This window comes from Stenella coeruleoalba, assembly GCF_951394435.1.
Source record: "Stenella coeruleoalba genome assembly, chromosome: 18".
In the NCBI taxonomy this organism is placed as follows: Eukaryota; Metazoa; Chordata; class Mammalia; order Artiodactyla; family Delphinidae; genus Stenella; species Stenella coeruleoalba.
The window spans coordinates 63579846-63601119 of NC_137164.1; the positions used below are offsets into that span (position 1 = coordinate 63579846).

General features: G+C 46.4%; 1 protein-coding gene across 4 annotated transcripts in view; it reads right to left on the bottom strand.

Annotated features, from left to right (window-relative positions):
• The window catches only part of LOC307176444 (ATP-binding cassette sub-family C member 4), a 214113-nt gene extending 193100 nt beyond the window's left edge, over positions 1-21013 (bottom strand). For all 4 annotated transcript variants that reach the window (XM_079902549.1, XM_079902547.1, XM_079902548.1 and 1 more), the window contains exon 1: positions 20559-21013. In XM_079902549.1, coding sequence (XP_079758675.1) covers positions 20559-20632 — 74 coding nt within the window. In that variant the 5' untranslated portion in view covers positions 20633-21013. The remainder of the gene's footprint in view (positions 1-20558) is intronic.
• Positions 21014-21274: the final 261 nt, after the last annotated feature.

The following is a 21274-nucleotide window of genomic DNA, read 5'->3' on the forward strand; positions in this document are numbered from 1 at the left end:
AAAAGCAACAACATTCGCATTATAGAGGTCCCAGAAGGAGAAAACAGAAAGGATCCAAGAAAATATCTGAAGATATTATAGTGGAAAACTTCCCTAACATGGGAAAGGAAATAGCCACCCAAGTCCAGGAAGCACAGACACTCCCAGGCAGGATAAACCCAAGGAGAAACACGCTGAGACACACAGTAATCAAACTGACAAAAATTAAAGACAAAGAAAAATTATTAAAAGCAGCAAGGGAAAAATGACAAATAACATACAAGGAAACTCCCTTAAAGTTAACAGCTGATTTCTCAGCAGAAACTCTACAAGCCAGAAGGGAGTGGCACGATATAGCTGAAGTGATGAAAGGGAAGAACCTACAACCAAGATTACTCTAGCTGACAAGGATCTCATTCAGATTCAACAGAGAAATCAAAAGCTTTACAGACAAGCAAAAGCTAACAGAATTCAGTACCACCAAACCAGCTTTACAACAAATGCTAAAGGAACTTCTCTAAGTGGGAAACACAAGAGAAGAAAAGGACTTGCAAAAACAACCCCAAAACAATTAAGAAAATGGTAATATGAACAAAAATATCAATAATTACCTTACATGTGAATGGATTAAATGCTCCAACCAAAAGGCACAGGCTCACTGAATGGATACAAAAACAAGACCCATATATATGCTCTCTACAAGAGACCCACTTCAGATCTAGGGACACTTACAGACTGAAAGTGAGGGGATGGAAAAAGATATTCCATGCAAATGGAAAACCAAAGAAAGCTGATATAGCAATACTCATTTCAGATAAAATATACTCTAAACTAAAGAATGTTACAAGAAACAAGGAAGGACACTACATAATGATCAAGGAATCAATTCTAGAAGAAGATATAACAATTATAAATATATATGCACCCAACATACGAGCACCTCAATACATAAGGCAACTGCTAACAGCTATAAAAGAGGAAATCGACAGTAATACAATAATAGTGGGGGAGTTTAACACTTCACTTACACCAATGGACAGATTATCCAAAATGAAAATAAATAAGGAAACAGAAGCTTTAAATGACACAATAGACCAGATAGATTTAATTGATATTTATAGGACATTCCATCCAAACACAGCAGGTTACACTTTCATCTCAAGTGCACATGGAACATTCTCCAGGATAGATCACATCTTGGGTCACAAATCAAGCCTCAGTAAATTTAAGAAAATTGAAATCATATCAAGCATCTTTTCCAACCACAACGCCTCAAGATTAGAAAAAAATTACAAGGAAAAAAAGTAAAAAACACATGGAGGCTAAACAATACGTCACTAAATAACCAAGAGATCACTGAAGAAATCAAAAAATACTTAGAGACAAATGACAATGAAAACACGACGATCCAAAACCTATGGTATGCAGCAAAAGCAGTTCTAAGAGGGAAGTTTATATCGATACAAGCCTACCTCAAGAAACAAGAAAAATCTCAAATAAACAATCTAAACTTACACCTAAAGGAACTAAAGAAAGAAGAACTAACAAAACCCAAAGTTAGCAGAAGGAAAGAATCATAAAGATCAGAGCAGAAATAAATGAAAAAGAAATGAAGGAAATGATTGTAAAGATCAATAAAACTAAAAGCTGACTCTTTGAGAAGAGTCAAATTGATAAACCTTTCGCCAGACTCAAAGAAAAAGGAGAGGACTCAAATCAATAAAATTAGAAATGAAAAAGGAGAAGTTACAATAGACACCGCAGAAATACAAAGCATCCTAAGAGACTACCACAAGCAACTCTATGCCAATAATATGGACAACCTGGAAGAAATGGGCAAATTCTTAGAAAGGTATAACCTTCCAAGACTGAACCAGAAAGATAGAAAACAGACCAATCAAAAGTAATGAAATTGAAACTGTGATTAAACATCTTCCAACAAACAAAAGTCCAGGACCAGATGGCTTCACAAGTGAATTCTATCAAACATTTAGAGAAGAGTTAACACCCATCCTTCTCCAACTCTTCCAAAAAATTGCAGAAGAAGGAACACTCCCAAACTCATTCTATGAGGCCACCATCACCCTGATACCAAAACCAGACAAAGATACTATTAAAAAGAAAATTAGAGGCCAATATCACTGATGAACATAGATGCAAAAATCGTAAACCAAATACTAGCAAACAGAATCCAACAACACATTAAAAGAATCATACACCATGATCAAGTGAGATTTATCCCAGGGATGCAAGGATTCTTCAATACACACAAATCAATCAATGTGATACACCATATTAAAATGAAGAAGAAAAACCATATGATCATCTCAATAGATTCAGAAAAAGCTTTCGACAAACTTCAACACGCATTTATGATAAAAACTCTCCAGAAAGTGGGCATAGAGGGAGCCTACTTCAACATAATAAAGGCCATATATGACAAACACACAACCAACATCATTCTCAATGGTGGAAAGCTGAAAGCATTTCCTCTAAGATCAGAAAGAAGACAAGGATGTCCATTCTCACCACTATTATTCAACAGTTCTGAAAGTCCTAGCCACAACAATCAAAGAAAAAGAAGTAAAAGGAATACAACTTGGAAAAGAAGTAAAACTGTCACTGTTTGCAGATGACATGGTACTATACATAGAGAATCCTAAAGATGCCACCAGAAAACCACCAGAGTTAATCAATGAATTTGGTAAAGTTGCAGGATACAAAATTAATGCACAGAAATCTCTTGCATTCCTATACACTAATGATGAAAAATCTGAAAGAGAAATTAAGGAAACACTCCCATTTACCACTGCAACAAAAAGAATAAAATAGCTAGGAATACACCTACCTAAAGATACAAAAGACCTGTATGCAGAAAACTATAAGACACTGATGAAAGAAATTAAAGATGATACCAACAGATGAAGAGATATACCATGCTCTTGGATTGGAAGAATCAACATTGTGAAAATGACTACACTACCGAAAGCAATCTACAGATTCAATGCAATCTCTATCAAACTACCAATGGCATTCTTTACAGAACTAGAACAAAAAATCTTAAAATTTGTATGGAGACACAAAAGACCCTGAGAATAGCCAAAGCAGTCTTCAGGGAAAAAAACGGAGCTGGAGGAATCAGACTCCCTGACTTCAGTCTATACTACCAAGATACAGTAATCAAGACAATATGGTACTAGCAGAAAAACAGAAACATAGATCAATGGAACAAGATAGAAAGTTCAGAGATAAACCCACGCACCTATGGTCAACTAATCTATGACAAAGGAGGCAAGAATATACAATGGGGAAAACACAGTCTCTTCAATAAGTGGTGCTGGGAAAACTGGAAAGCTACATGCAAAAGAATGAAATTCGAACACTCCCTAACACCATACACAAAAATAAACTCAAAATGGATTAAAGACCTAAATGTAAGACTGGACACTTTAAAAAGTCTTAGAGGGAAACATAGGAAGAACGTCCTTTGACATAAATCACAGCAAGATCTTTTTTGACCCACCTCGCAGAGTAATGGAAATAAAACAAAAACAAACAGGACCTAATGAAACTTAAAGACTTTTGCACAGCAAAGGAAACCCTAAACAAGATGAAAAGACAACCCTCAGAATGGGAGAAAATATTTGCAAACGAATCAACGGACAAAGGATTAATCTCCAAAATATATAAACAGCTCAGGCAGCTCAATATTAAAAAAACAAACTACCCAATCCAAAAATGGGCAGAAGACCTAAATAGACATTTCTCCAAAGAAGCCATACAGATGGCCAAGAGGCACATGAAAAGCTGCTCAACATCTCTAATTATTAGAGAAATGCAAACTAAAACTAGAATGAGGTATCACCTCACACCAGTCAGAATGGCCATCATCAGGAAACCTACAAACAGCAAATGCTGGAGAGGGTGTGGAGAAAAGGGAACCCTCCTGCACTGTTTTTGGGAATGTAAACTGATACAGCCACTACGGAGAACAGTATGGAGGTTCCTTAAAAAACTAAAAATAGAATTACCATATGACCCAGCAATCCCACTACTGGGCATATACCCAGAGAAAACCACAATTCAAGAAGACACATGCACCCCAATGTTCACTGAAGCACTGTTTACAATAGCCAGGTCATGCAAGCAGCCTAAATGCCCACCGACAGACGAACGGATAAAGAATTTGTGGTACATATATACAATGGAATAGTACTCTGTCATAAAAAATGAACGAAATTGGGTCACTTGTAGAGACGTGGATGGATCTAGAGTCTGTCACACAGAGTGAACTAAGTCAGAAAGAGAAAAACAAATATTGTATATTAACGCATATATGTGGCATCTAGAAAAATGGTACAGATGAACTGGTTTGCAAGGCAGAACTAGAGACACAGATGTAGAAAACAAACGTATGGACACCAAGAAGGGAAAGTGGGGTGGGGCAGCGGGGGTGGTAGGATAAATTGGGAGGTTGGGATTGACATATATACACTATTATGTATAAATTAGGTAACTAATAAGAATCTACTGTATAAAATAAATAAATAAAATTCAAAAAAAATACTTAGAACAGGGCTTCCCTGGTGGCGCAGTGGTTGAGAGCCCGCCTGCCGATGCAGGGGACAGTGGTTGAGAGCCCGCCTGCCGCGCCCCAGTCCGGGAGGATCCCACATGCCGCGGAGCAGCTAGGCCCATGAGCCATAGCCGCTGAGCCTGCGCGTCCGAAGCCTGTGCTCCGCAACGGGAGAGGCCGCAACAGTGACAGGCCCGCGTACCGCAAAAAAAAAAAAAAAAAACTTAGAACAGCTCTACAACCCCAGGCAATCAAAAATTTTACTATTAATCTGATTTTGTATCAAATCAAGGTATGTTTATTTCCCCTTTTTTGGGTGGAAGAGCAGGAGGGAGGCTTCTAGACCAAATCATTCCCTTCCAAAATAAAAAGATGCAGGAATTCCCTGGCGGTCCAGTGGTTAAGACTCTGCACTCTTACTGCCGAGGGCCTGGGTTCAATCCCTGGTCAGGGAACTAATATCCCAGAAGCTGTGTCGCCCGGCCAAAAAAATAAAATAAATAAACAAAATTTAAAACAAAAACAAAATAAAAAATGCAATCGCAACAACACTAGGATCGTGGCCTGTCAGAACAGCAGGATATGAAGAACACAAACCCTTCTGTCTACAATCAAGCCAAATGCTGAAGTCCATCGGGAATCAGGTGATACTTCAGAAATAAAGATGGGACTCGGACATAAACACCAGACTGCTAAACCTAGCCACGAAGCCATCATTTGTAGTGCGATATGCTTTTGGAGGTGCACTTCTTAAGGGATTTAAAAAAAGGGAATTTCTGCACAAACTGAGATAAAATGTAGTTTTCCAAGCACCACCTGGTTCTAGTCTGAGATCACAGCAGCTCCCGAAGCTCAGTGTAAGTCTTCCTCCTCTGCCTTCCAAGGACCTCTGGCACCGGACTTGCAACATCTGAAACTGAGACAATACCAACCCCTCCCCATTTACAAAGTTGTGTTGCTTTGGGCACAAAATTGTTTAACCTCTCCGCGCCTCGGTTTCCTCAGCTGGAGGCAAAGAACGCGGCTACCCTTGGCCGGGCTTTTACAAACGTTAACCACGGTTGCGGTAGCATTGCACCTGGCATTACCGGAATTTGCTTAAGGTTGGAAAGTATTCCGCAAAGCCCCCGCGGGTCCTGGAGCGCTCAGAGTGGCTGTGCAGAGGATGCGAGGAGACACTGCCTCTTGCTTCGGAGAGCGAGGGCAGCTGAGAGGGGGATGCAGGCGGGCGGGGCGAGGTCCCCTGGTAACTCGCAGTCCCCACCTTCAAAGATCACCCAGCGTCACTGCACATGGATTTCCGTGGAGCTCAGTAGACGGGGCCAACTTTCTGAGGACGGAGGGGAGGGGAGCAGAGAGAAAAATAAAGCAGAGAACACCGGAGAAGGCAGGACCAGGAGGCAGAAAGAGGCCTGAGGGAGGGAGCACAGAAGCGTCCGGAAGCGTGGAGTAAGACCTCAGGCCAGCGGCGGCACTGCGTGCTTCCTGCCCCCCGGAAGGCAGGACTCAGCGGCCCCACTCAGGTCCACGGTCTCCACCACGCTCGGCGCCGCGGGTCCTTCCGCACACGGGGCGCTGCAGCGGTGCTCATGTGCACCTCTTAGGGCCTTGAAATCCTTGCCAGGAACTTAGCCTAAACATGTGAGACGCAGGAAACCGCACAGTGGCTTAAACCACAGCGGCTCTGTCTGCGTGACCCTGCGCAGCGTTTTCTTCAACCTGCCTGGGCCTCCCCTGTTCGCCTGTCACCAGCTTCTCAGAGTCATCAGACTTTCCCAGAGGGTCAGCTGGCTCAGCCGGCCTCGAGTTCACCTGCAGTTTGCAGGCTGAGTTCAATCTCTCCAACACAGCCCTCCCCCACCGCATAGACCACCTTTTGCACAACTCGGGCATTCAGCGGTAGCTGCTCGTTACTCACTTTGCTCTGCCCTAAATAAAACGGCCAGTTCCCAGAAATCAAAGGCAGCTAATTCCCTTTCTGTGTTTGAGTTGGCTGCTCTGTGGGATTCCTTCCTGCTGCACCTCATCCTTCCTGGAAAGGGTTTCTTAGAAAATGTGTCTCCCCCTTATAGGAATCCCTCCCCATGAAGGGGCTGGAATTTCCCTTCAAAAGACTTCAATTTACTTTCTGAGTGGCTCCTAGCAGAGATGACCAAAATCCACTCAAGAGAGGAAGGGAGGGGGGAGGGAGGGAGAAGAGGAATCCTAATTTGGCTTGCTCAAAGGGACTACTCTTTAAAATATTTGTTGAACGAAAAACTAGGACTACATCAATATTCTAAGGGGGGAGAAGAAAGGATTTTGAGTTTGCCCGAGAACAATAGAGCCATCTTTTTTCGACTATTAATATCAGATACACTACGGTCTTGTATGGGGTTTTCCCCATAGCAAAATTATTGGGGAAACTTTCATGTAGATGAAAAAGAGAAAGTTTAGAGCATGAGTCTGAGTTACCTCATAGCCCAAAAGAACAGAAGAGCTTACACTGGATAGCCTTATGCCAAAGATGTCCCCACCTCGTGCTGGGGGAACTAACAGCAACAATGAGCAATCTAATTTCTAGAGCAATAAATTATACTTGCAATGCCCAGCCTGCCTGTCCAGGGGCAGAATGCACTCTCCCCTCCCAAGTACAGCACTCAAAGGGTTTATGAAGATTAGCTACATGTATGTTTGAAGGCTTAGGAATTATACCTGAATTCAACTCAAAAAAATATGTGAGGGCAGGTCTATAATAAGCAGATGGAATAGAGGGTAAGGCTTGTGAGGTCAGAATCCTTGGTGAGTCCAGTCTAACGGGACAAACTACCACAATACAAAGCAGCTCTGATCAATGACCAGTGGCACTAATTCCAACCAAGCCCTCCATGGGAAATGGGAGTTGCTCATGTGCTCAGGCTACCGAAGTACCACACACAGGGTGACTTAGACAAGAGAAATTTATTCTCTCACAGCTTTGCCAGCTAGAAGTCCAAGATCAAGGCACTGGCGCTGTTAATGAAAGAGGGAAGCTGCCAGAAGTTGACTTGGGCAGTCCTGGCCACACTGCTCTGCTGAGAAACTGCTTTCCAGAAGACTCCTGGCAGACGTAGCAACACCACCTTATAATTTTCAAAGTGCTTCCACAGACAGCAGCCCAGTTCTGAGTATAATTTACATTCCCCTTTGTTGCTTTTTTTCATATATCTTAATTTCTGTGGGACAGTTACTAACGGGTCACTTCTCCATTCATCAGAGATGGATATTATACACTGCACTACTTCCCACATTACTTCCCTGCTGCCTTGCCCTGCCTGATTGGAAGTGGGGGAGAAAAATAAGTATATGGAACTATATTCGTTCATTGTACTAAATCTAAAATCTAATTTTTAGAACACATTGTGAGTAGGTTTAATTCTGCCAGCTTCTAGAAGAGGGTACCAAAGCCCAGAGTGGTTAAGTGTTTTGCTAAGGTCACACAGCTAGTAAGATCCCAGACTAGGACCCCTGGCTCCAGTCTGATGCCCTCTCCTTATACTCAGCTTGCTCCCATCTAAGACGGAGGTGTCAGCAACTCCAAGTTAGAAAAACTCAGATTAAGACTAAAGTAATTTACAATCACTGAATAAACCTATTAAGGGCAAGATGCTCAGCTAGGCACTGAGAGATGCCAAAGACACTAGTTTCTGCCCTTGAAGAGCTAACAATATAGTTTTTTTCTTTTTTAAGTCACAAATGAATAAAGACTTAAATAACACTTGATCATTTAAAGTAATAAAAAGACATGATAGGACTTCTCTGGTGATGCAGTGGTTAAGAATCTGCCTGCCAATGCAGGGGACACGGGTTCTAACCCGGGCCCGGGGAAGATCCCACATGCCGTGGAGCAACTAAGCCCATGCGCCACAACTACTGAGCCTGTGCTCTAGAGCCCGCAAGCCACAACTACTGACCCCATGTGCCACAACTACTGAACTCATGTGCCACAACTACTGAACCCACGTGCCACAACTACTGAAGCCCACGCACCGAGAGCCCGTGCTCCGCAACAAGAGAACCCACAACAGTGAGAAGCCCGGGCACCACAACAAAGAGCAGCCCCCGCTCGCGGCAGCTAGAGAAAGCCTGCGCGCAGCAATGAAGACCCAATGCAGCCAAAAAAAACAGGACAGACACCTTTCTATATTTACAGAGAGAGAAAAGAGTGCACACTGCCTAGTTGAAGAATCCCTTCAATAGAAGTTAAAAGAAGTAGCCAACTGGGTTTATCATCTAATCTCAGTCACATCCTGACCAACAAAACACACCAATAAGGGTCTGCAAATAAAAGGAATTTATTGGGTAGCAATTTTACGCTCACGAGCTTTTTGCTGACAAGTGTGAGATTTCCACTCAATTACCCTTGTAGGCTCAATCAATCCAGGCATTCCTGTCTGCCCAGGGTGAGGGAATAAACACAGCGACACAGATGCCATAGCTCACTCTCTGGAATTTGTCATCCTGGCTCAACTCTGAGCTCCTCAATGTCCTGCTTTGGTAAGATGAGGACAAAACCAGGTTCAACAAGCGTTTACTACAAGGACCCAAGGACCAAGTCTATCTAAGATCCCCACACAGAGGAAGCTCTCTTCCTCCACAACACCCTGCTGAGTCCCCACGGGGATGAACAAGCCAGTTGTTCTCCCGCTTTGAGAGGAACTTAGAAAAGGGGGTGCAGGTGAGGGCAGACCAGAACCCCCAGCCACAGAAACGAAAATTTGCACAGAAGAATGCCTGACCTTTGGAAACTGTTTTTAATCAGGGGTTCTTGGTCTTCACTGTCCATCAGAAACTTGTAGGGAACCTTTTAAAAATATTGATACCTGGGTTCCATGCCCTGAGATGATGATTCAAATTGGCCTAACGGGAGGGACCAGGCATTCAAATTTTAGGGCTGCCCAGGTGATTCAATCATACTGAGGGCTGAGAAACTGCGGTACACTCAATAGCAGGAACTTAAGATAAAATTAAGAGCTAGCAAGTTTAACAGATAATACATGCCAACAATTGTTTGAAGAAGGTAATTTCCAAGTATATTTAGGAAAGGCAGCACCAAGAGCCAGCATGCAATCATTAAGAGGAAATCATGTCAAACTAGCCTCAAGTCTTCTCTTTGTAGGGTTTCAGAACAACTACCCAGTAGATAAGAAACCTGTGAACTCCCGACCTCTCCTGATACCTGTGTCAAGTTCACCCACTGCCCACGGTGTTCATTGGCAGATTGGCCATAACCTGGAGGACAGTCCCAGGACCTGTCCTTTCTCAAGTAAAGACAACAAAAGTTTTCAAAGCACTTTCTACAGGCAACAATGAGACGTTGAACTCTGATATCAACAAAATAAATGAACTTAAAACCAGATAAAAGAGAAGTTTGTATGGGGATGCACTGTGAAGTCAGTTGACCATGGGTCCAATACACCTCAACTGCATGCGTTGCTGATGATGCCCAAATCTTATCTCCAGCTCAGACTTCTCTGAGCTCTTGACTCATGACCTGCTCAACCTCTCCCAGGTGTACCAGGCGTCTCAAACTTAACTCGGTCAAGACCAAACTCCTGGTCTTCTCCAACCCATTCCTCTTGCAGGCTTCCGCATTTCATTTAATGGTGACTCCATCCTTGCAGGTGCTCAGGCCAAATCCAGAGATAACCTTGAAAGTCACTTCCTCTCAAGTTCCACCAACAAAGCCAACCCCCTCCCCCACAGCTCCACCTTTAAATAAGCTCTTCCCTGAACCCAGCTACTCACCACTGCCACTCCTTCCATCCTGGTCAAAGCCACTATCATCTCTGGCCTGAACTACTGTGAAATCTCCTGCCAGGGTCCCCATTTCTGCCCATAACCTTCTTTAGTCGACTTCCAGTACAGCTGCCAGAAGTGATCGTACTAAATCCTGAGCAAATCATGTCACACCTCTTCTCAAAACTGTTCAGTAGACTCCATCCACGCAGAGTGAAGCCCAAGTCCTCCAATGGCCAACAGAGTCCCCATCATCTCTTGTCTTACACTTGTCCTTCCCCCTGAATGTGCACAGCTCACTCCATCACCTCCTCCAGGTCATCTCTCTGGAGTGTTTTCTTCTCTGTGAAGCTCCCCCTGGCCCCCCTAAAACTGTCACCTCCCTTCCCCACACACACTCCCGATTCCTTTCCCCGTCTTCTTATTCTCTCTTCTCAGCACTCATAACCATCTAACATACTATAGGTTACTTATTCACCTTTGCTAGAGCTTAAATCACATGAAGGCAGGGACTGTTACCTCTTTTGCTCACTACTACATCCCAAACATCTAGGACAGGGCAGCAAACATTTTCTGTAAAGAGCTAGATCATAAACATTTTAGGCTTTGCAGGTCACAGTCTCTGTTGCAACTTCGCATCTGTTGCAACATTCATGCTCATGAATGAGCAGAGCTGTGTTTCAATAAAACTTCATTTACAAAAGCAGACAGTAGGCTGGATTTGACCTGTGGGTCACAGTTTGCCAACACGTGGTCTAGAACATAACCTAAAACACATCAAGCACGCAAATTATTTGTTAAATTGTCTAAGTAATTAGTTAAAACACTACCTCTGATCAGTTCAAACCTGTCCAGTTCCAGATGCCACATGAGAATAAAGATGTTGATACTAAAGAGCATTCAGGGGCTTCCCTGGTTGCTCAGTGGTTAAGAATCCGTCTGCCAATGCAGGGGGCACGGGTTCGAGCCCTGGTCTGGGAAGATCCCACATGCGGTGGAGCATCTAAGCCCGTGTGCCACAACTACTGAGCCTGCACTCTGGAGCCCATGAGTCACAACTACTGAGCCCACGTGCCACAACTAGTGAAGCCCGCACACCTAGAGCCCATGCCCCACAACAAGAGACGCCACCACAATGAGAAGCCCGCGCACCACAACAAAGAGCAGCCCCCCGCTCGCCGCAACCAGAGAAAGCCCGCGCGCAGCAACGAAGACCCAGTGCAGCCAAAGATAGATAAATAAATAAATAAATTTATTTTTAAAAGAAACCTTACTAAAGAGCATTCAGTTCAACCAGATGGAAGAGGGCCTGAAAACCTTGCCACTTAACAAGGCAGCATGGAAAAAAAAAAAAAAATTTTAAGGGGCTTCCCTGGTGGCGCAGTGGTTGAGAGTCCACCTGCCGATGCAGGGGACGCAGGTTCATGCCCCGGTCCAGGAAGATCCCACATGCCGCGGAGCGGCTGGGCCCGTGAGCCATGGCGGCTGAGCCTGCGCGTCCGGAGCCTGTGCTCCGCAATGGAAGAGGCCACAACAGTGAGAGGCCCGCGTACCACAAAAAAAAAAAAAAAAAAAAAAAAGGCAGCATGAGGGCTTCCCTGGTGGCACAGTGGTTAAGAATGCGCCTGCCAATGCAGGAGACATGGGTTCGAGCCCTGGTCCGGGAAGATCCCACATGCTGAGGATCAACTAAGTCCATGTGCCAAAACTACTGAGCCTACGCTCTGGAGCCCACGAGCCACAACTACTGAAGCCCGTGAGTCACAACTACTGAAGCCCGCGCGCCTAGAGCCCGTGCTCCGCAACAAGCCACCACAATGAGAAGCCCGCGCACCGCAACGAAGAGTAGACCCCACTCGCCACAACTAGAGAAAGCCTGCGCGCGGCAACGTAGACCCATCGCAGCCAAAAATAAATTAATTAATTTTTTAAAAAAAGGCAGCATGGAAACTGGAGACAATTCTCTTTAAAGATTTAATGGGTCCGTAAAGCCCATCTCTGAATACCAGAAGGCCCCCATATGAAGATGGGGAGTCAAATTCCTGTGTTGACCAAAAAACATAAAAGGAGACACAGAAAGAAAGAAAGAAAACTGGCTCAATAGACCACACTCTGTCATTTTAATATGAAGACACAAGAGCAGTAAATTTCCCCATTGCACAATGTCTGGAAGAGATTCCTGTATCCAGTATGGACTAGAAGCTCTCTCCCTTCCAACCCTGATCTCATAACACTGCAAGGAGGGCAGACAGGAGCTGGTTTTGGGAAAAGACCAGGTGGGGACTAGCCACATGAAGAGATCAGCACAGAAGTGGCCATGAAACCAGGAAATGGAATGAGGAGCGACGTCAGAAACCACAGACGGGCTACAGACGTCCGTCAGGAGTACAGGACGAGGAGAAAGGATCAGAGAAGTCTGCAAGCCAGCAGGGATGAAACAGGGGAGGGGTGTGGCCTTGAAGAACCACAAACACCGCCAGACAGGAGAGAGGGGCATCCACACACTTCTTTCTATTCTCAGGACATACTACCTTCTGCAGAATTCTGTGTCCTGCGTGTGCCCGTCTCCTGCCTGGGATGAGTCCCCTTCTTCTCCGTCCAACCGCTCCTCAAAACCCTGCATCAATCAGTGCACACCTTCTTCATCCCCTCCTGCAGCACACACCCATCTGGGAAATAGACCATGTCAATTTCCAAACGAAAACGTTAGCTTACACCTGCTAACAAGAAGGTGGCACGGCTACCTTTTAATATGTATTTACTGCTCGCTATCTGCCCGACACTGTTCTAAGTGTTTCACCAGTGTTTGGTTCATTTAATGCTCTCCATACCCTGTGAGGTGCGTAGGATGGTCAAGGAAGTTGCAGAGGTCAGATCTATACCCAGGCAATCTGGCTTCAGATGGGGCATTGCTCCACTGTACCCGACCTGGATGAGGACTCAGTGTTGTATAAATGAGCCTCTGGCAATGGTGCTGGGAAAACAACATGGGCATCGGCCTGCTATCCCGCATCTATTCCCACAGCCCCGGTAACGCAACGGCTCACTCAGCGGCAGCTGCCTTTCACCAGGCAGGACCCCAGGCCTGGCTCTGATGGCCCTGCAAAGGCAGGACAGCTATAAGATGGGCCTCAACTCATCAGACAAGTCCAGCTGTGTAAGAAATGATGAAAGATGAGGCTCAGAAAGGAGATTCTGAAGGATCCTTGAAGGCCATGCTAAAGAATTACTCTTGAGAGCAGGAGGAAGGAGAGATTTTTAAGCAGGGGGACGGCATGGATTTGTTTTAGGGGAAAGGATGGTAGCAGGAAGACCCGTTGGGAAGACGTGAAGCCAAGACTGTTAGGTGAGGACGGAACAGGGGCGGGGAGGGACACAAGTTCCAGGAGGGTGGCATCTTTGTGGTCCCCTTTCCTGTGAATTCCACACATCTACACTCAGGAAACAGTTGCTGAATGAACGAATGACTCCAAAGGCATGTCTAAAGTTGAATCAACAGGATCTGATGTCAGCAGATGAGGTTGAAGAAGTCGAGGGGAACTGACAGGTTGATGCCTTCAGAACTGGAGGAATAAGGATGCCAACAACCCACTCAGCAATTCGGGCAGCAGCATAACAAACAGAACGTAGGAAAACATGCTCCAGATGCATGCCTATGTAAAGAGCATATTCAGTCACTAACATAAGTTTTAACTGTCAGCATATTCATTTATTATTCACCCAACCTGTGGGAGCTAAAGCCAGGCAGACAGGACAGTGAGTACTGCCAGCCTCCTGGGTGTGCTGAGGATGTGGGTGGAGTCCCAGCTGGGGCCTTCAGACCTCCCAGCTATGAGGCTCCTCTCTGGACCTAGATTTCCTCATTCACAGGATGCCTGCCGCACTGACTCATAGGAATGTCTGAGGGTTAAATGAGACACTAAAAACAGGGACTGCCCTAGTGGCACGGTGGTTAAGAATCCACCTGCCAATGCAGGGGACGCAGGTTCGATCCCTGGTCCGGGAAGATGCCACGTGCCACGGTGCAACTAAGCCCGTGCGCCACAACTACTGAGCCTGCGCCACAGCTACTGAAGTTCATGTGCCTAGAGCCCGGGCTCTGCAATAAGAGAAGCCACCACAATGAGAAGCCCACACACTGAAAGGAAGAGCAGCCCCCGCTGGCCGCAACCTCGCCGCAACCACCGCAACTAGAGAAAGCCAGCGGGCAGCGACAAGACCCAACGCAGCCAAAAATAAATAAATAAAAGTTTGAACAAAGTAAAAACAATAGTAAGATTCTGAGCCCAGAGGAAGCATTCAATAGGTGTTAGTGGTTATGTGTATTGTTATCTAAATGGTTCCATCTCTGAGGACTAATTGCATGTAAGTGCTGTGAATAAACTTAAAATGCAGGTCCCTTCCACACCTACCAGAATCTGAATACCTTGAGGCAGGGAGGGAAAGAGCCCTGCATCTGCATTTTTAACAGCACATCAGAAAATACTGCTGAAAATGGGAAAACATGACTTAACATCTGAAGGAAGTATTCAGTTTACCCCCTGCCATTTTCAGTTATCCCTAGGTATTTACCTAACATAAAGAGATCTTTAAAGGAATAATCTTTGAACGGACCTAAAAGCTACCTTCCTGTCTTCAGGCATCCCCTGGCCCCAACAAGCTGAGGCCATAACTCTGGACTGGGTCAGTTGCACTAGGATTATCTCCAGCCTCCCAATTGTAAGCCAGGGGAGGCTGAGATTCCCTTGCACGTAGCTACATAGAACTGCAGGGCCGAAGATAAGACCTGAGTCCATCCAAACCTAAGTCCAGACCTTCCCACTGCATTACAGGTATTCACCTTCATTTTATCCATGGTGGACACAGAACACAGAAAACTCTTACAAGGGCTTATCTCACACAAAGAGGAAACCCATGGAAACTGCCTCATGGTAAGAGGGACAGGGTTCCCTGGATCCATCAAAAAGTTACAGGCAAGATTTAGGATGAAGGTGTTCCACACCCCACATAGCAGACATAGCCTGGGAGACAGACAGGGAAGGGTAAAAAAATTAACAAACAGAAACCTCAATTAAATAGTTGGGAGACCAGGAGGGGGAGCTCTCACGCCTGCAAAAATATCAGAGCCCAAAGGCAAGCAGACAGACTCCTCTTCTTTCCTGCCAAGGACTCAGCCAATGAAAAGCCATGGGGCTTCCTGGTGGCACAGTGGTTAAGAATCCGCCTGCCAACACAGGGGACACAGGTTCGAGCCCTGGTCCAGGAAGATCCCACAGGCCGTGGAGCAACTAAGCCCGTGTGCCACAACTACTGAACCTGTGCTCTAGAGCCCACGAGCCACAACTACTGAGCCCACGTGCTGCAACCACTGAAGCCCACGCGCCTAGAGCCCGTGCTCCGCAACAAGGGAAGCCACCGCAATGAGAAGCCCGCACGCCGCAATGAAGAGTAGCCCCCGCTCACCGCAACTAGAGAAAGCCCGCGCACAGCAACAAAGACCCAACGCAGCCAAAAGAAATAAATTTATTTTTTTTAAAAAGGAGAAAGAAAAGCCATGGACTCTGCTTACGACAACAGCCCTCGCAACTCTCTTTTCCGCTCTATAGGAGTTCTCCTTCCCCTGCCCTTTGGAGACGTACACATGGCTCGCCATGGCTGCAGACCCTGAATTGCAACTCTCTGCTGATCCCAAATAAACCCATATTTGCTGGAGAAATGCCTGACAGTCTGTTTCAGATCAACAAAGGGAAGGGAGTCAACACATTGGGGGACCCCTGTAAGACTCAGAAAGGCAAATTATTCACGTGACACATCTGAATGGACACTAGTTGATACCTCTCAGGCTGAGCAGATAAGGACTATAGAGACCCCCAAAATCAAGAATATACTATAGGAAGGAAACTTAAATTTGTTACACTGTGCATTTCACTGTAAGGACTTAGCAGTAAATTTTAATACACCTTTAGGGTGTTCTTCATCTTCCACGGTGCTGGAGTTATTGTATAAAATTGCCAGAACTAATCAAACTAGACACCTAAGAAAGGGGAACAAACCAAAGCCGGAGAAAGAGCCCTGGGAAGCTCACGCAGCCTGCATCTACAGCATTTGGAGAAAATGGTGCAAAGAATCTTAGTTTGGAATTATACATTTCTGTGCATTCACGATCAGTATTTACTGAGGGCCTGACAGGACCAACCTCCCTAAACATCTCAGCACTCAGCCAGTTCACATCCCCCCTCATGTCATCAGCTTCTCTGACAAGAGTCTCCAGAGTCTGTCTGGACACCAGGGGCAGTTTCCACCACAGCACTCCCTTTGCAAGGTGACAGTTCACCAGCTGAGACGTGGTCAGCGTCGGGGGAGCTACAATTTAACCACTCCCTGATGGGCCAAGTGCATCTGGCCAAAGACCCTACTCAACCCTCATCTCTGGGGACAGGTCCCACACTAACCCCCAAACTGCAGGCCTCTGGGACGAGGGTGGGAGAGAAGTACAGAGCACACCCCAGAGGCCTGCTGTGCAGGACAGTGGGAACATGACCAGGAAGAGTCTCAGCAGACTGGACACGGTTCATAATTTATGCCACTTATTTCCAATAATGGGGATGAGCAAGAATTATTCAATAAACCATGATAGGAAGATGGGCTGTTTCAGAAAAAATGGGGCCTATCTTATATCTAACACTAAGAGAAATTCTAGCTGGCTTTATTGTTAGAAATGAAACAAGAAGTAACGTAAAATGCTTACAGAGATTTAGATGATGCTGGGATTTAGAAAAGGTATTACAAAAGCAACAGGAGAAACCAAAAAGAAAAGCTTGATATACTTAATGATATATAATTTAAAACCTCTAAGCTAAATTAAGAGAAATGAAAATCTGGAAAATTATAAGCACTATTACAAGTTATTTCAAAAATATAAATACCTCATAGGAAAAAATCTATTAATACACAATTCAAAAAAGTACAAATAAATGGTCAATAGACACCAAAAAAAGGTTCCATTTCTGCAAATCAAATAAATTCAAATTAAAACTGTTTGATACTGGGGGACTTCCCTGGCGGTCCAGTGGTTAACACTCCGCGCTTCCAATGCAGGGGGCCCGGGTTCCATCACTGGTCTGGGAACTAAGATCCCGCATGCCTCGTGGCGCAGCCCAAAAAAACAAAACAAACAAACAAAAAAAAAACGAGTTTGATATTATTTTTAACTTTAGACCTAGAAAAATGTAATTCACGTACTCAAAGCTGACAATGAAATGAGCTCACAAACAGCTATTAAGAGGGCAAATTGGCCCAAACCTGATGGAAAACAATGTAGCCTTTCACTGGTTATTTTACTTCTGAGAACATAGAAAAAGGAAAGATGCACCAAAATACAAGGTCGTGGATACACATCACATCATAATTAGCAATGTAACTGTGCTGGACAAAAGTGAAAGACTGCATAAACTGCAATTAAATACCATGTTTTAATACCATGCTTACTTAATGCCGTAAGTAAGTGTTAACCATAGAAAATTAAGAAGGGTTCAGGATTCAAAACGATTTCCTTTTATAGAAAAGACGAATGTGGGCACGAGGTGTGCATAAAGATTTCTAGGGGAAAGACTAAGAAACGACCAAATATCAGCAAGTGTGCTTGGCTAACAGAAACACACCCTTATTCTTTTCGTCTTGCTCTATAGTTTTAAATTTCTTACAGAAATAGAAAAATATATATTCTTTCCTAAAATCCACAAAAATTATCAATAGCCATAGTGCATGACTCCTTAGATCCTATGTGCGCAGCCCGTGCTGTGGAAACACTAAACCCCAGATGAAATTTAAGAAGCACATACCCAATGAGAAGATGAAAACTTGACTTTTCTCTACAAGGTAGGCCTTCTCTCTGGGCGGAACTTCCTGGCTGGGCTCATTTCAGCTTTCCCGTGACAGCCAAGTTGGGGACACAAGGAAATCACTAAGGTACCTCAGACTTTGAATACAGGATGGCAATCATGGTCAACAACTAACTACGCAAAGTCTGGACCCCGCCCCCCTTCTTTCTTATTTTGGTCGCGTGGCATACGGGATCTTAGTTCCTGGACCAGGGATCAAACCCGTGCCCCTTGCAGTGGAAAAGTGGGGTCTTAACCACTGGACCGCCAGGGAAGTCCTGGACCCCTTTTTAAAAGTTAAGACTTAAGTAACAATGCCAGTGGGAGAAGTGACTTAAAGCTGTAGCCAGCATCAACCTTCCCTCAGAATCACCTGGAGCGCTTACGCAAGAGGGAAGAGATACGGGAACATATGTATGTGTATAGCTGATTCACTTTGTTATAAAGCAGAAACTAACACACCATTGTAAAGCAATTATACTCCAATAAAGATGTTAAAAAAAAAAAGAATCACCTGGAGTGCTTGTTTAAACCCCACCCATCCCAAGAGTTTCTAATTTTACAGAACTGGCCTAGAATGAGTGCAGGGGAATTTGCATTTCTAACAAATGCCCAGGCGATGAGGATGCTGAGAACCACACTTTGAGAACAGCCGCCCTTTAGCTTGGTTATAGAGATGTATCACATACCATGACCTCCAGCAGCTGCTAAGAACTTCCCTTGAGAAACTCCTGCCGACAAGAACAAAGATGTGTTTGCAATCGCCTTCTCTGTGCGTTTACCAACGAGTATACAAACAGAAGCAGCTCAGAACTGCAGTTACATACACAGGGAACACAGGCTCAGAAGCCAGACTGCCTGGTTAACGGCCCCTCTCCACCACTTACTAGCTGTGTGATAGTAGACAACTTATTCAACCTCTCTGCTTCGGTGCCTTCAGCTGTAAAATAAGAGATAATAGGTCCTTGCCCTCCAGCAGGAAAACTGGAAATGGGTGCCTACCAAAATCAATGAGAAGTCCTCACCTTCCCATTTCCATTCGCATACATTTTCAAAGTCCACCAACAGAATGGGCTTGGAGAGTTTCTTGCCCTGCCTGAAGTTACTGTAACCACACCCATGTTTCTTCTTCTAGGACCCTCTCGATCCTGAAAGGCCACCAAATGTCCAAGAGATGTAGCTACACAAACTGAAACCACCACCATCAAAACAAGCATAGGAGCTCCCATCCCCGGGGGATCCCCTAGGCTGTCCCACTAAAAACAGGAAATAGAATATATGGGAAAGATGAATGGGTTAGGGTCCTGAAACAAAAGATCTAACAATCAAGCAAGTGTGACTAAAGCCCAAAGGTTGAAGTTAGTAGTCCCAGCTACTAGATGGAAAACTTCAGTTAAAGAGCTTCTCTCTGAACCATTTTTCATTGGTGTTTCCTCTCAACTCAAGGACTCTTCAGTGGTTTCAAGACCATGGGACTCCTGGGCAGACCACCTGCACCAAGACCACAGAACACTTCTCTGAAGGCTAGAGACCTGGGTAAGACCCCACAGACTTCAGGGACCCCACCCCCAGAGTGGTCCTCAAAGGTGGAAGTGGAAAGATTCCCAGTAGGGAAAGGGCTGGTCAAATACACACTCCAGTCGTGGCTGTGAGTCCCAGGCAAAAGCAAAACGTGTTCTCGAATAGTGTCCCCGTTCATTAAATACAAATTAAGAGGGTTTTTTAATCCACTAGAAATTTGCCTTAACTACGTACCAGGACACTGAGAGACGCACACGGAGAGAGGGAGGGAGGGAGACAGGGTCACAGACACAGAGGGAGCCCGGAGGAGTTGGAACGCTGCTGTCACATAAGACATACGGAATATGGTGAAAGGTGGGGACATTATTGGAAGACGGCGACTGGTCCAGGGCACTAGTCACATAAAGGAAGCTGTTCATAAGCTGCTTGCTTACGAAAAAAAGAAACAAGGGTGCAGTTCAGTGGTGGAGTCGGGGGCTGGGGAGGGTGCAGTCCCTCCTCCCGCTGGCGGCCGGTTCCCAGCGGGCAGCCTAGGGTCTCAGCCTCCCCGCCTCCTGCTCCCGCCGCTCCCGGGAACTGGAAGCCGGCGCGGCGGCGAGCGGAAAGGCAAGGACACCCGGTGCCGCCGCCGCCGCCGCCAGGTCCCAATCGCCGGCCCTCTCCTCCGCCGCCGCGCGCAGGCGGGTACCAGGAGGCTAGTGCGGGGCGGCCCTGCCAGCAGCAAGAAGCCCAGCGGCCTGGGCGCCGGCGGAAAGCGCTTGCTCGCCGCAGCCCTCTGCCCCTGAAAGGCGCCAGGCGCCGGCCCGCGGCGGAAAGGGGTGTCACGGCTCAGGCGGGGCGCTCACCAGAACAACACGCGGGAGCAGAGGTTCGCGTCCTGCAGCGGGTTGGGCTTCACCTCCGGGTACACCGGCAGCATCTTGCGGGCCAGGACGGGCGCTGGCCGGGGTGGCGCTGCTCCGGCGTGGGCGCCGCTCCCGCTGCTCCTGGAGGCGTCGGCTGGGATGCTGGACCTCAGGCTGCCGCGCGGATCCGCGCTCCGGGAGCCAGAGAACCACTCGCTTCCGGGAGCCGAGCGCTTGTGGCCCTCCGGGTCCCCGCCTCCCAGGCCGCGCCGCCTCCCGGGGCCGCCTGGAGGAAGCCGGCAATGCGCTGCTGCCGGATCCCTGGGAGCCTAGAGCTACAGGCCGCGTGCGGGGGCGGCGGCACAAAAGGTTGGCCGCGCGGACGCAGTAGGGAGCCTGGCGAAGGTGTGAGGCAAGGCCGCCGGCGCCTTTGGATGGAGGCGGGTAGGCCGAGCGCAGGGAACACCGGGCTCCGCGCCTAGGCGGCCACGTGCTAACACCTGGCTGCAAACTCTGCCGTAGTTCTTGCTGCTAGCCCAGGCACCCACCCAGAAGGTGGAGAGGGGAGGCGCCATATCTGCCCGCCCCTGCTGCTCAGAAACGCCCCCTCGGCAGCCGCTTTCCAAACGCCGGGAGAAAGCGGGCAGCAGGCGTTAGCAGTCGGCCCTCTGGGCCCCCTGCCCTCATCCTGACCAAACTGGAGTCCTGGGGGAAGG